Source organism: Sapajus apella, unplaced genomic scaffold (assembly GCF_009761245.1).
Source record: "Sapajus apella isolate SASKATOON/1434 unplaced genomic scaffold, GSC_monkey_1.0 scaffold55, whole genome shotgun sequence".
Classification (NCBI taxonomy): domain Eukaryota; kingdom Metazoa; phylum Chordata; class Mammalia; order Primates; family Cebidae; genus Sapajus; species Sapajus apella.
This window is the reverse complement of record NW_022436995.1, coordinates 8113256-8128461: the sequence shown is the minus strand read 5'-3', so window position 1 is coordinate 8128461 and position 15206 is coordinate 8113256. Positions and strand designations below refer to the sequence as shown.

The 15206-nt window shown below is 42.1% G+C and overlaps 1 protein-coding gene across 5 annotated transcripts in view; it reads left to right on the top strand.

Moving 5' to 3' along the window:
* The first annotated feature begins 790 nt into the window (after positions 1-790).
* The window catches only part of AAGAB (alpha and gamma adaptin binding protein), a 52176-nt gene continuing 37760 nt past the window's right edge, over positions 791-15206 (top strand). For 2 of the 5 annotated variants that reach the window (XM_032244596.1, XM_032244594.1), the window contains exon 1: positions 791-968. In XM_032244596.1, coding sequence (XP_032100487.1) covers positions 896-968 — 73 coding nt within the window. In that variant the 5' untranslated portion in view covers positions 791-895. Of the gene's footprint in view, positions 1303-8973; positions 8979-15206 lie in introns of those variants that run through there. The other 3 variants (XM_032244597.1, XM_032244598.1, XM_032244595.1) reach the window with 3 other exon arrangements.

Genomic DNA, 15206 nt, shown 5'->3' with positions numbered 1-15206 from the left:
AAGTGTCTCGGCCGGGCGCGGTGGCTCAAGCCTGTAATCCCAGCACTTTGGGAGGCCGAGGCGGGTGGATCACGAGGTCAAGAGATCGAGACCATCTTGGTCAACATGGTGAAACCCCGTCTCTACTAAAAATACAAAAAATCAGCTGGGCATGGTGGCGCGTGCCTGTAATCCCAGCTACTCAGGAGGCTGAGGCAGGAGAATTGCCTGAACCCAGGAGGCGGAGGTTGCGGTGAGCCGAGATCGCGCCATTGCACTCCAGCCTGGGCAACAAGAGCGAAACTCCGTCTCAAAAAAAAAAAAGTGTCTCAGCGTGAGGTGAATTTTTCTGAAGTAGAAGTTCCGGGCGAACGGTTGTAGAGTTTTCCCAGAGGCAGAATATCGAGCTTCCGGGGCGTTACCCCCAGGGTAAGTCACCGGGAGTGTGCGGGGCCATGGGGGAAGGTCGGGGTGGGCATTTTTGGGAGGCTCTCGCGTGTCGGAGGCAGTCTAGGGATGGCGCCCCAAATGGGTGGGGCGCGGGGCCCCGCTCGGAAGTAGCACCGCTGGGCAGAGCCGGGGAAGGCCCGTTTCCCACCTGGATTAAGATGGATCCGACAGGGTCGTGGTTTTCAATGTTCTGAGCCATGGCTGGGGCAGGGGGAAGCGCTACCTCCGCGCAGGCGCGGCGTCCCAGCGCGGAAACCTTCAGCCCCGGGCGCTGGTCCCCATGGCAACAGCACGCGCTGCCTGGCCTGTTCCACGCTGGGAGCGGAAGGGGGGGTGGGGGCGGGGTCAGGCCCGCCTAGTCATTCCGAGAACGCCGTCCCCGGCGTGTCTCCCCCTCGCGCCGGCGGCCGTGGTGCAGCTCAAGGCGGAAGCGGCTGCCTGAAGGAACCGGCTCGCGAACGCCGCAATGGCTGCGGGCGCGCCCTGTGCGTTGGTCACTAGCTGCTCCTCCACCTTCTCTGGGGACCGGCTGGCCCAACGTGAGTAGATAGGCGCCTGGGCCGACCTCCAGGGCCCCTGAGCCTCGGCGGACGACGGCCCCAGCACCACGGCCCCTGTGGGCCTTGTCGCCGCCGCGGACCCAGTGCCCTTCCTCCACTCGGTCCAGGCGCCCGCTCTCCCCAGATGGCTGCCCTCGGCTCTTAAACACGTGCTTTTCTGCCCACCCGGCCCTCTTCCGCGTTCATTTCGGCTTCTTGTGTAAAGGGAGACTGATTCCCGCTCTGCCCAGCCCAGCCCGCAGGTTTTTGCGAGGACCCGTTGAGACGAACCCGAAGGCTCTCTGGAAATTGCTCTAGGTTGCAGGAGTGTAAGGTGCTGGAATTGTTGATATCGTGATGTTTGTTGCTGTCCTTGCTGCTCCAGTCGAGTGTTTCCTCCGAATTCTTGGCTAATCTTAGTGTGTACATTGTAAGACTCGTTAGCTTTGTCCTCTCCACTCTAGTTTTTCACACCTTTCTTCTGAGGCGTGGGCTCTCTGCCAGCATGAGTTTTTGGGTGTGATTGGGCCTCGTGCCTTTGCTTACAGACCCTGATAATGGCTGTCGGACTTAGTAACGCTTTGAAGAGAGAACATGGAAGTGCATCAAAAGCCAACTGTACCACGAAAGGGCTCTGTGAAGTTGAGTTATGTGTAACCCAAGACTTCTAAGTGTAAGGGTTAGAATCAGAGCAGTGACTTAGCTATATGATCTTGAGCAAGTCACCTAACCTCTCTGCCTTTCCTTTTTTCTTTTTAAGAGACGGGATCTTGCTCTGTCGCCCAGGCTGGAGTGCAGCGATGCAATCATAGCTCACTTCAGCCTCGAACTCCTGGGCTCAAGTGATCCTCCTGCGTCAACCTCCCAAGTATCTGGGACTACAGGCTCACGCCAAGAAGCTTGGCCAATTTTTTTTTTTTTTTTCGTACAGCCAAGGTCTCGCTATGTTGCTCAGGCTGGTCTCCAACTCTTGGTTTCAAGCGATCCTCCCGTCTTGGGCTTCCAAAGTGTTGAGATTACAGGTGTGAGCCACTGTGCCTACCTAGCTACCCTTAACTTTCTTTTTGTTTACTCTTTTTTTTTTTAAATACAGGGTCTCACTGTGCTGCCCAGACTGCAGTGCATTGGCGTTATCTCAGCTCACTACAACCTCTGCCTCCTGGGCTCAAGGCATCTTTTCATCTCAGCCTCCCAAGTAGCTGGGACTACCGGCGGGTGCCACCACTCCCGGTTAATTGCCCGCCCCCTCTCCCCATCTTACAGGACTTGGCCACGTTGCCCAGGCTGATCTACAACTCCTGGGCTCAAGTGATCTGCCTGCCTTGGCCTCCCAAAGTGCTGGGATTCCAGGCGTGAGCACCGCGCCTGGCCCCTTCACTTTTTCTGTCTATAACATAGGACTAATTTTCACAAGATTGTACTTAACCCAGGGTCTGGCACATAGTAAACATTTGATAAACGGTAGACATTATTATTAAGGCATATTACTCTCTCCGTAACCCTCAATTACCTGAATCTTAAAATGGGACATATGAGCCAATTTCAGGAATATTTGAAGGACAGATGATGTAACATTTTGAATGCACTTTGTAAACTGTAAAGCATTGTACAATTATAATTTCTTTGCTACACCTGTCAAATGACAATTAGGTAAGATATCCCTTCAGTGAAAATATATGACTTCGTTATCATTTGTGATCACTTAGAAAGTTCCTTGCTAGGGTAAAAGCTTAATTATAGCTTTTAACTAAGTGGTAATCAGCTGGTCTAAATAGGCTATTTTCTTACCTTTATGCAGCCCTCCTTCCCCTTCCCTCCCTCCTTTTCTTCCTGCATCTTTCTGTGTTTCATTGTAAAACTAGTGCATACTTAAAATTTACCATGCAGAGAAAAGAAAACAGCCATAGCCTCCTTACCCGACTACAAATACTGCTAACATTTCTTTCCAGCCTTTGTTTCCAATGCAGTTTCTTAAAAAGAAATTGTAATCACATTTGATACAGTTATTTTTGTTCTGTTTTTGATTTTTTAAATATACAATTCTTATCCTGAGATTTATTAAAAATTAGTTTCTCACATATATCCATCTAGTGCATAAACCAGGTTTGCTCAAGATTCTTAAAAATGTAAATAACTTTCCAAAAGACTTACAAGCATTTGCATTTGGACTCCTATTAGCAATATATGAGAGTCTTTTTAGGATAATCTTAGAAAAAATTTTTTTTGAGACATTGTCTTGCTATGTTGCCCAGGCTGGAGTGCAGTGGCGGGGTCTTGGCTTACTGCAACCTCCACCTCCCTGGTTCAAGCTATTCTTGTGCCTCAGTCTCCCAAGTAGCTGGGATTACACGTGCCTGCCACCACACCTGGCTAATTTTTGTATTTTTAGTATAGATGGGGATTTCACTATATTGGCCAGGCTGGTCTCGAACTCCTGACCTCATGATCACCTGCCTTGGCTTCCCAAAGTGCTGGGATTCCAAGCATGAGCCACCACGCCAGGCCCAATCTCAGGAATATTAATTATTCTGATGGCTATGGTGTTCTGTTGTGTGCTTTAATGATCATAATCAGCAAACATGGTCGCTACCTTGAAGTAGCTGATTACCTGTAGTTAGCAAATAGTAACATTGTCCTTCTGTAAAGCGTATTAGCATTATTGAGGGTAAAATGAATTATGTAAAATACCCCATTTTATCTCTATGTAAAATGCTTTTAGATAATTCCAATTTGGGTTAAAATTGGATGACTTTTCCATTGCAACTCATTATTGTCATATAGTAAAAAATAAAGGAAGAACAGTTAGCACATTACTTGAATAAGGAAAAGTGAACCATGAAAGAGGGCTTATCGCCGGGCGCAGTGGCTCAAGCCTGTAATCCCAGCACTTTGGGAGGCTGAGGCGGGTGGATCACGAGGTCAAGAGATCGAGACCATCCTGGTCAACATAATGAAACCCCGTCTCTACTAAAAATACAAAACATTAGCTGGGCATGGTGGCGCGTGCCTGTAATCCCAGCTACTCAGGAGGTTGAGGCAGGAGAATTGCCTGAGCCCAGGAGGCGGATGTTGCGGTGAGCCGAGATTGCGCCATTGCACTCCAGCCTGGGTAACGAGTAAAACTCCGTCTCCAAAAAAAAAAAAACAAAACAAAACAAAACAAAAAAAAAAAAAAAAGAGGGCTTATCAGCTTATCATTTCTTGCAGTGTTACGAGTAGGATAGCAGTGGATAGCATTAAAATGAAGTATTTGCTGAGCATTCAATCTTTGACGGTAATTAAAGATAGGATTAAATTAATCACAGGTTGACTGTAATTTTGAAATAAGAGAGTCTGCATAATATTTTGCCAAGTGTTTTTTAGATTGAATCGGATCTACCTTTTTGGAAGGGTTTGGTTCTACTTCCTGTATCAGCAAGAGAAACCTTTAGGGGTCTCTAGTTTCTCTTTCCTTGGATGTCTGCTCTATCTTATCTTAGTGCTTTTAACCATCAGTGGGAAATATAACCAATTAATAGTTTATTAGTAACATTCTTAAAACAGTCCAAGCACAGTGTCTGTAATTCCAGCACTTTGGGAGGCCAACACAGGAGGATCACGTGAGCCCAGGAATTCAAGACCAGCCTGGGAGACCCAGTCTCTACAAAATAAAAATGTTAATAAATTAGCCAGGCATGGTGGTATGTGCCTGTTGTCCTAGCTCCTTGGGAGGCTAAGGTAGGAGGATTGGTTGAGCCTGGAAGATCAAGGCTGCAGTGAGTTGTGATTGCGCCACTGCCCTCCAGCCTAGGTGACAGAGCATGTCCTATCTCAAATACACACACTTAAGAATCAGTAGGCCTCTACTATGGGTAAAGTGCATGCATGGACTTCATTAGAATTGTTTTCTTTTTGTTAGTCAGAGGCCTTATTTGCAGTATTCTGGGTAGATGTCTGACATCAGATAAAAGGGGCATTACTGACAGGGTAGATTTTTTAAAGCATCCTCAGGATGCTTGAGGAACTTGTAATACATGGCATGAGAGCAAATGTCTACTCCGCTACCAGAGGTCTTTCCACCTCACATGTATTTTACAAAAGTTTTACTTTATTCTGTAAAAGTATATTCTGATGAATATTTATTAAACACATAGACAGTCTCTGTTCAGTTACTGTAGCTAAAATGATGGCTAAGATACTATTCCTGCCCCTGAGAGGAATGGAGAAAGTGTATCCTCCACAGGCCAGGTGTAGTCTCTAATCCCAGCGCTTTGGGAAGCCAAGGTGGGTGAATCACTTGAGTTCAGGAGTTTGAGACCAGCCTGGCCAACATGGAGAAATCCCATCTCTACTAAAAATGCAAAAATTAACTGGGCATGGTCATGCATGCCTATAAACACAGCTACTCAGGTGGCTGAGGCAGGAGGATCTCTTAAACACAGCAGGCAGAGGTTGCAGTGAGCCAAGATCATGCCACTGCACACCAGCCTGGGTGACAGTGAGACCCTGTCTCAAAGTCTCAAGAAAAAGGAAAGGTAAGAAAAGAAAGTGTATGTTCCACCTGTGAAAATGGTAAAATGAAGATACCTAAGTTTTAACATCTTATTATACTTCCCTAGAGGGAACTTTAGATAGAAAATTTCCTGGAAACTTGTTTGGTTTTAAAGTATGTAATGCCAACTCAGCAACTGCAGTCCAGTTTCTACATCTGAACAAACATCTGGAACATCTGGAACAAAATTCTTTTAGTGAAATGTAGGAATTTGGAGCTCCTGCAATCATAACAAGCATTTATATGTGTCAGTACTTTTCTCAAGCATGTTTTCCACATCATTTAGTTCACTTTGTATCCCTGTGAAGATGGGCTATGTCCATTTTAGAGATGAAGAAACTGCTTTGGGAATACAAAATGACTTGCCCAAGTGCTGGGGCATATGTTCAAATTCAGGATTTGTATGCATGGGAATGTGTGACTGTAATGTGTTGAGATTCCTTAGCAGTGAGAACTATTTAATTTAAGATGGTGGCATTGATGTAAGCAATGGTAGAGAAGATCACCTCTAAACTGTTTTAAAATATGCTCACATTGCCATTTGGGATGATTGAAGTCTTAATTCTGAATAGAGGGGAAAAAATTGTTGCCTTTTAGATCCTCTGTTGCCCAGAGGACCTATATTAAATGGAGCATTATTTAATATGTGTATTATATTAAATATATATTAAAAAGCATTATGACTGGGCACGGTGGCTCATGCCTATAATCCTGGCACTTTGGGAGGCCGAGGCAGGTGGATCACAAGGTCAGGAGATGCAGACCATGCTGGCCAACATGGTAAAACCCCATCTCTTTTAGAATACAAAAAATTAGCTGGGCATGCTGGTACTCGCCTGTAGTCCCAGCTGCTTAGGAGGCTGAGGCAAGGGAATTGCTTGAACTTGGGAGGTGGAGGTTGCAGTGAACTGAGATCATGCCACTGCACTCCAGCTTAGTGACAGAGTAAGACTCTGTCTAAAAAAAACAAAGTTTCACACCTGTAATCCTAGCACTTTGGGAAGCCGAGACTGGTGGATCACGAGGTCAGGAGTGCAAGACCAGCCTGGCCAAGATGGCGAAACCCCATCTTTACTAAAATACAAAAAAAATTAGCTGGGCGTGGTAGTGCGCACCTGTAATCCCAGTAACTCTGAAGGCTAAGGCAGGGAATTGCTTGAACCCGGGAGGAGGAGGTTGCAGTGAAGCAAGATTGCACCACTGCATTCCAGTCTGGGCGACAGATCAAGACTCTGTCTCAAACAAACAAAAAAAAGAGCATTATTTATACCTGATAGGTAGTCTAACAATGTCTCGATTTTTATTTTCTCAGTTGATTGAACTCAGACATGTATTGCTGATTCTCACTGTACAGGATTAACGTTAAAAATAAAGGGTTGTTTGAGATCATCTCTAACGTAACATCTCTTCTAGATGTAAAATTCTGTGTTATTGGTCAGGTGTTGGCTCACACCTGTAATCCCAGTACTTTGATAGGCTGAGGAAGGTGGATCACCTGAGGTCAGGAATTCCAGAGCAGCCTGTCCATGTTTGAAACCCCGTCTCTACTAAAAATACAAAAATTAGCCGGGCATGGTGGTGGGTGCCTGTAATCCGCAGTACTCTGAAGACTGAGGCAGGAGAATTGCTTGATCCCGGGAGGCGGAGGTTGTAGTAAGCTGAGATCATGCCACTGCACTCCAGCCTGGGTGACAGAGTGAGACCCTTTCTCAAAAAAAAGGATTCTGTGTTGTTATGTTATTTATTTTTATGCAAAATTTATGTAATGCTTCTTAACTTGATTTTTTTCTTTGTGTTTTATTTTTTTGCAAACTTAGGAATCAAGCCTTGTTTTAAGGTTGCAGTAGATAACTTGTGGAATAGAAAATTTAACCTTTTGTGTTTGAAATTCAGATGCATTTACCCATAGAAACAACCCTCTGGTCCTCAGGTTTCTGAAACTCCAGAACCAGAAAGCTCAATTATTTAATTGGTAAACCCGGCTTTGGAGAATTACACAGAAAGCCAGCCGTATTCATGACATTGCTTCTTTGGAAAACATGCATTCTTCCGCAAGGTTGATAGTTTGTTTCTAGGTCTGTCAGACCCCTCCTATACTTGCAAAAGTATCTTGAAGTAATTTACTAAAGAGAACATCGTAATTTCAAAGGGAGAGGCTTGTGCTGCTTTGACACCATTGTGTAGGAACAGAATGGGAATAAAGGCTTGAGTCTTCCAACGTGCATTTTTCTGTAGCTTCTTCAGGTACCCTTTGGTTTACTCTGGGAATAGGTAATTTTTGCTTAAGCAAAGTTACTTATTTTGTTGTGGTAAGAGGACTCTGCCTTTGATTGTATATTTCCAAGTCTTTAATTTCTTCAAAGAATGGAAGATTGCGCCAGCAAGATCTACCACAAGGGTCTGGAGTTGTCGTCACAGAGTGATTCAGTAGATGGTCGGACGAGGGCAGTGATTTCAACCGATTGAGGTGAGGGAACTGATTGTTTTTAGCTGTGATACTTAATGTATTTATACTTTTTCAACCAACACTAAAAGGAGGACTGATTTTTATGTTTATTAAAAGAGGGAGGTTGTCATCAATCTAAGGGGGAAGATAAGCTTAAATGTTCATATTTTCTCCAGACCCAAAGGGACTTAAAAAACAGTCCACGTTACATTCCAGTATGCATGTATGTATGTATGTATGTATGCGAAATTATAAAGCTCAGTAAAGCCGTGGTTTCCCAAAGTTGTTGAGTTCCTAAAAGCTGGGGAGCCAAGATTTAATTCTAAACATGTAAAATATGGTTAACTTCTTAGCAGCTAGACTGTATCCAAAGTGCAGGTAGAAGTAAGAGGAATTGCAGTAGACAATTTTACTATTAAAATGAAAACTTTTATGGCTCTCAAAATCAGTTTACAATTATTTTATTCTTTGACGGTAGTTGGAACCTTAGTAGGTGAAGTAGGATAAGTTAAATAATAAATGAAAATGCCTCTATCGGTGTGCAGTTTGTTTTGTGGAGTAAAGAATTTGACTTTTCATGTGAGGTTTTAGACTAGTCTTTTGGCTATTCTTGATGAATGAAAGGATTATAAGGTGTCCTTTCATTAAATGGCATACCCATAAATGAGGGGCTGGTGGAGAGTAGGAGGAGAAATACCAGTGGAACAATATTACACATCAGCCCAAATTGTACAAAACCACTTACGATGCAGAGAATATTGTATCATCCTGGAGGGTTCTGAGCATGTTGAGAGTCGGACGTTTATTTCTGGACCGTCTTAACTGCTTTGTTTTTGTATGGCAAAAGGTTAAAAACTCTAGAAAGTATGTGGTGGTCATTTGGTTTAAACAGCTTGCTGCCTTTTACCTCATGGAGTATGTCCCAATAATTCCTCAGCAAATGATGACACTTGAACAAATAATGCAGTCTGATATAAAATCATTTTTTTAAGGTTAAGGTATGAAAATTATTTTAAATTTTCTGGCAGGAATGGTAATTTGGACATCGTATTTATGCTGGAGCCAGTACACACAGATACCACAAATACATCTCTAATAATTACTTATTCAGGAAACAATATTGACATAGGTTAAGCTTGACCTGAAGAGTTGTGAAACTGTGTTTTCAGGTTTTTTTTTTTTTGAGACAAGGTCTCGCTCTGTCGCCCAGACTGGAGTGCAGTGGCGTGATCTTGGCTTAGTGCAACCTCCACCTCCCGGGCTCAAGTATTTCTCCTGCCTCAGCCCCCTCCCCACCCCAAGTAGCTGGGAGTACAGGCGCATGGCACTGTACCTGGCTAATATTTGTATTATTTGTAGAGAAGGGGTTTTGCCGTGTTGCCCAGGTTGGTCTTGAACTCCTGAAGTTAGTTAATCCGCTCACCTTGGCTTCCCAAAGTGCTGGGGCTACAGGTGTGAGCCAACACGCCTGGCCTGTTGTGAAACTATTAAAGAGGCTTTATGTTATTTTAGGTTCAGTAACAAAAGCCTATTTAGAGTGTAATTTTCCATACAGACCTGATGGCTGGTTTGACACAGAAGTGGAAAAAAGTATCACTGCTTTTGGAACAAACTCCAGCCTGCTCAGATCAGGAAAATGTTTGATCATTTGGTAGTAAACAACACACTGATCTTGATGTAACAGGGTGGCTATTCTGTCTGAATTTTTCTGGGGTTATACAGGATTTCTGTGAAAAAAAAAATCTGTGGATTGAGTACTGAATTCTATCCTTTTTTTTTAAGCTATCTGACTTTAAAAAGTTAACTTCATTCCGCAAATATTGACCAGATGTGTTCACATATGCCATCCACTGTTCTAAGCACCTAAAACATTATATGTCTCAATCACCTACCCAGTTAATATTGGGGTCTTTATCTCCCAGTTTCTGTGTTTTTCAGCAGCTTTTTGGAATATAATTTAAATGGTATAAAATCTCCCTGTTTTAATTGTAGAGTTGTTTTTTAATATATTTACAGATTTGTGCAACCATCATTACAGTCTGATTGTAGAACATTTCCATCACCCTGGAAAAATCTTTGTTGACTATTTGCAGTCACTCCTCAGCTCCACACAACCACTAATGTACTTTTTGTCTTCATAGATTTGCTTTTTCTGCACATTTTATATGAATGGAATCATAATATGTGGTCTTGTGTCTAGCTTCTTTCACGTAGCATAATGTTTTTGAAGTTCATCTATATTGTAACATGTACTTCATATTCCATTGTATGGATATACCACATTTTGTTTACCCGTTCATCAGTTGATGGACGTTTGGATTGTTTCCACTTTTTGGCTGTTGTGAATAATGTTGTTATGAACATTCTTGTGCAAGTTTTCATGTGGACATCTGTTTTCTTTTCTCTTGGGTAGATGCCTAGGAGTGGAATTGCTGGGTCATATGGTAAATTTATATTCAGTATTTTAAGAAACTGCCAAACTGTTTTCTTCCAGAGCGGCTGCAGCATTTTATATTCCCATCAGCAATGAATGAGGATTCTAATTTCTCCATATCTTTGGCAATACTTGTTATTGTCTGTATTTTTGTTATAGCCATTCTAATGGATGTGAAGTAGTATCTCATTGTGGTTGTGACTTGCATTTTCTTAATAACTCATGATGTTGAGAATCTTTTCATGTGCATATAGTCCATTTTAATGTCTCCTTTGGTGAAATGTCTATTCAAATCTGTTTTGCCCACTTTTTTTTTTTTTTTTTTTTTTTTAAACTTATTCTTTTAAGACGGAGTCTCACTTTTTTGCCCAGGCTGGAGTGCAGTGGTGTGATCTCGGCTCACTGCAGTCTCCGCGTCTGGGGTTAAAGCAATTCTTGTGTCTCAGCCTCCCAAGAAGCTGGCATGACAGGTGTGTGCCACCCTGCCTGGCTAATTTTTTGTATTTTTGATAGAGATGGGGTTTCGCCATGTTGGGCAGCCTGATCTTGGATTCCTGGACTCATGCAATCTGCCCACTTCAGCCTCTCAGAGTGCTGGGATTATAGGTGTGAGCCACCATGCCTGGCCCTTTTCTTCCCGCTTTTAATTTTTTTTTTTTGGTCTTCTTATTAATGAAAAAGTTCTTTACATATTCTGCTTACAAGTCGCTTTTTGACATATAATTTGCAAACATTTTCTTCTATTTTGTGGCTTGGGTTTGGTTTTCCTGGTGGTGTCTTGAAACACAGTTTTTACTTTCAGTAATGCCTTATTTATTAGTGTTTTGTTTTCCATGATTCGTGACCATCTGTTGCCCAATAATGATTTTACCCTTTTAGAGGGACCTTTTGGATGCTGGGACATTGGATCTGTTAGGTTTCTGACATTTTCTAATGGATCAAGCTTATTTTCAGTATTTGAGTGCAGGGGCTACAGAATGAATGTTCTTCATTATTCATTAAACTTACTGTGTTTTGGAAATTTCATCTCATCTCAAACATGTTTCTCTTTTTTTTTTAGAGTAAATTAGCATCTACTGCAGATGTTGGCATCCTGAGCATTTCTTGTAAGATTTTATTAGTTGATGCTGATTTGTTTATGAAAAATTGACATTTCTTGTAAGGCTTTATTACTTGATGCTGATTTGTTTATGAGAAATTACCGCTTGAATATGAATTTTTTTTTGAGACAGAGTCTTAACTCTGTTGCACGGGCTGGAGTGCAATGGTGTAATCTCAGCTCACCACATCCTCTGCCTCCCAGGTTCAGGTGAGTCTCCTGCCTCAGCCTCCCGAACAGTTGGGACTACAAGCGTGTGCCACCATGCCTGGCTAATTTTTGTATTTTTAGTAGAGATAAGGCTTTGCTATGTTGGCCAGGTTGGTCTCAAACTCCTGACCTTGTGATCTGCGCTCCTCGGTCTCCCAGAGTGCTGGGATTACATGCGTGAGCTACCGTGCCCAGCCAGAAAATTATTTTTATCTCGTAATTGTCCTGTTTAGGCTTATGAATTCTTCTAGAAATCTACCATTCATAGATTATTTTCAAAGCTTCTAAGGATAATTGCCAAATAATTTTTACAGTTAATAATCAAAGAAGACACTTGAGATAGACTTTATCAGAGATGGATTTTATTAGATATAAATAGAAGATATTTTTTTATCTGGGTTAGAAGATTGTGATGCCTGGCTGTAATGACTAATTTCAGCTCCTCAAGAAAGAATAAAACCAATTTTGCATTCCAGAAGTTTTATTTTGTTTTCATGAATACAGCTAAGTAAATTCCACAAGGTTTCTTTGCTTTAGATTACCTCAGCTTTGGCACTGTTGATCTTTTGGGCCAGATAATTTCTTGTCTTGTGGGGGTGTCTTGTGCATTGTAGGATGGATGTTCAGCAGTATTTTTGACCTCTACTCACTGTTGTGATGACCAAAAATGTCCCCAGGTGTTGACCTATGTACCCTTGGCAAGGTTGGGGAGAATCACATCCTCATAGAGAACCACTGCTTTAGGGGTGTATTTAGAACTGGTAATGGAATTCAGGGAAGTGTCCAACACCTCTAAAATATGGGTAAGAATTGTCCATCAGCTGTGCCACTAGGATTGACAAAGTGGTCTTTGCATGCAGCCCATAAAACTTAGGCTGATGTTTCCTGGTTGATTTTTGTAAAACCCTTTTCCATGTTCTTCCTCCCTTTCCTGATGGCTTCTTTATGTTCTTGTATGTGTTTGTCTCTGACTGCATTGTAAGGTCTTCTAAAGGCAAGCAGACACCATTCCCTCCCCTACCCCCCACTTGCCCCAATTATTTTAAGATGAAGCTGTGGTGACCAATTCCAGATGACTAATGGGAGAAAGTAAACTTGAGGAAAAAGAGGAGAACTGGGTTGGATTTCCTCTGCTTCAGCTTTAAAATGTTTCCGCTGTGATATAAAAAGCTTAAAAGCATGTGGAAATGGGAATTTTAAGTTTAAGCAGAGAAAAGCGGTGTATCAGGGAGAGGTAATTAAGTGTTGTAAGCAACCCAGAATCTCTGTACTATTGTTAAAGCAGTGTGTTGCTTTAACTCAACCCAATTACTCTTTCCTCAGCAAGTCAATAAATAGTACACCATTGACTGACCTGTCATACAGACTGCAACAAATCCTTCATATACTTGCATCAGGAGTCTGGGGTATAATTACACAGAATCTCAGATATGAGTTTCCTGACACTTGTCTGTAAAGTCCCAACTCTCATGTTGCGCAGTTTTAACCTTTAAGTACTACCACGCTAAAGGCCCTTTCCGCTGCAGCAGTATAATCTACTTTCAGTATTTAGGGACTAACCTCTTCACAACTGCTACAAAATATTTCACAGCAGCACCCACCTTGTGTGACAGTCTCATGAAGTTGTGGCTAAGAAATTGTAATTGGTTGCAACAGTATGAATCTAATATATTTTTTAAAAGTGTCTTTTGCTATTCTGGTTAATGAAAACTCTAGGTTTTGTATTTTTCCCAAGTCACATTTTACTTGTTTTTTTTTTCTTTCATAATGGCTACTTTTCCTTTCAGCTGACGTCAGACTCTTCTGCCTCCTATAATTTTCCTAATTGCCTTCTCTTCTGTCTCAGCATATGCCTTAGCAGTGGAAAAGAAAAATTTCAAGTTTATTTTAGGGGGTGGTCTGGGGTAGAAGGGCAAGGCCAGAGCAGCTTAAAGGAGATGGTTATTTCCTAAGTGTAACGTTTCTTAATATCCTCAGTGCATCTCTCACGTACGTCTAGTCAGGAGTGCTGTAACAAATGTGAAAAAAAGTGAGTTGGGAAGAAGCAAATGAACATTTACTAAGGGCCTACTCTGTGCCCAGTGCTTGTACTTTCTTCGACATAATTTCATTTAATTCATTTCAGCCTTTTGAGGTGTGTTCTCATCCCCATTTGCAGGTGAGGAAATGAGACACAGAGAGGTTAATCTGCGCACGGCCTTGCGGAGAGCCAGCATGGCAAACGCAGGCCTGTCCGACCCCAGGTCTGTGCTGTCTGTCTTCTCCATGCCCTTCTCCCTTCTCATTAGTAACTGCTTTCACAAAGGGAAGAAAGAAGACCCTTGGGCCTCCAGAAGAGTGGATCCCATGAAAGACACTCATATCTGGGGTGAGAGGTTATGACACCTGGCTGTAAAGGCAGTTTCAGTTTATGAGAAAGAATAAAACCAACTTTGCATTTTAAGAAGAGTGCTGGTGTCCAGAGGGATCATCTTAATTTGAGGTGGCAGGTGTCACTTCCCTCAAGGCATAGAAAACATGATTTAACCACTGGACAACTTTGCTTCACAAAGAATGTCATGATTGGTTAAGTGCACATTAGTACTACTGATATTAAAAGTGTACTTAACTATCCTACTGAAGGAGACACAAAAAATCCGCAACATTATCAACATGCCTAGTTTAGAAAGCATTTGTCATTTTTGGCTGAGGTGGATAGTTGAGGGCATAAGGTAAGGGTTATGTGTGTGCATGTTTATATATAAAAGTTGTGTGTGTGTGTGTGTGTGTGTATATAGGAGAAGAGATATTGTGGTGTTCGGGGAATTCACCTTGGACTTCAATTTGGTTTCTAATTCATGCTAAAAAGAGTATCACTTCTTACTGATTTCTGAACCATAGAAAGCTAGCTGCCTCTTTTCTTTCATTTGATTTCTTACCACATTTGTACTTTTTCTGAGCGAAGGATCATTATTAGGATAGACAGGGAATAGTAGAAAGCTGAATAAAAAGAGGAAGATGTTGGATTACTGAACTGAAATGTTGTCTTGGCACATAACTTCCTTCAAAGCTCTTGAATCTTTCTTTTCTGTAATTTACCATATTGGATTATAGGGAAAATAAGTTGACCAAGGATGTGAGAAAGTAAATGGGAGTTATTGAAGAATTGATGGCTTTGTAAAAAGTTTCTCAAATAGGAATAGAGGTTTATGCTTGCACTTAACACTGAAAGAAAGGTTTATGCTTGCAACTAGAACTGGATTGGCATCTAACTTCCATTGTAAAAGCAAATTAACTATTTTATGCTGTGAAATGGAGTTTATAGTAACAGACCTGGCAAGTAATCACCTAGTGTTTGTCTCTTAAAAAATGATGTATTTTAGCTCCACCAGGTGGCTGCCAACACTGTGGATGAGACAGGCTGACATCCACCAGGAGGAGGGGAAAGCTGCTCTTGATTTTCTTTGTGCATATTGGAGTCTACAACATAATAATTTAGTGAAGGACAAAGGAGTGAGCCCACTGCACATTTTTCTAGG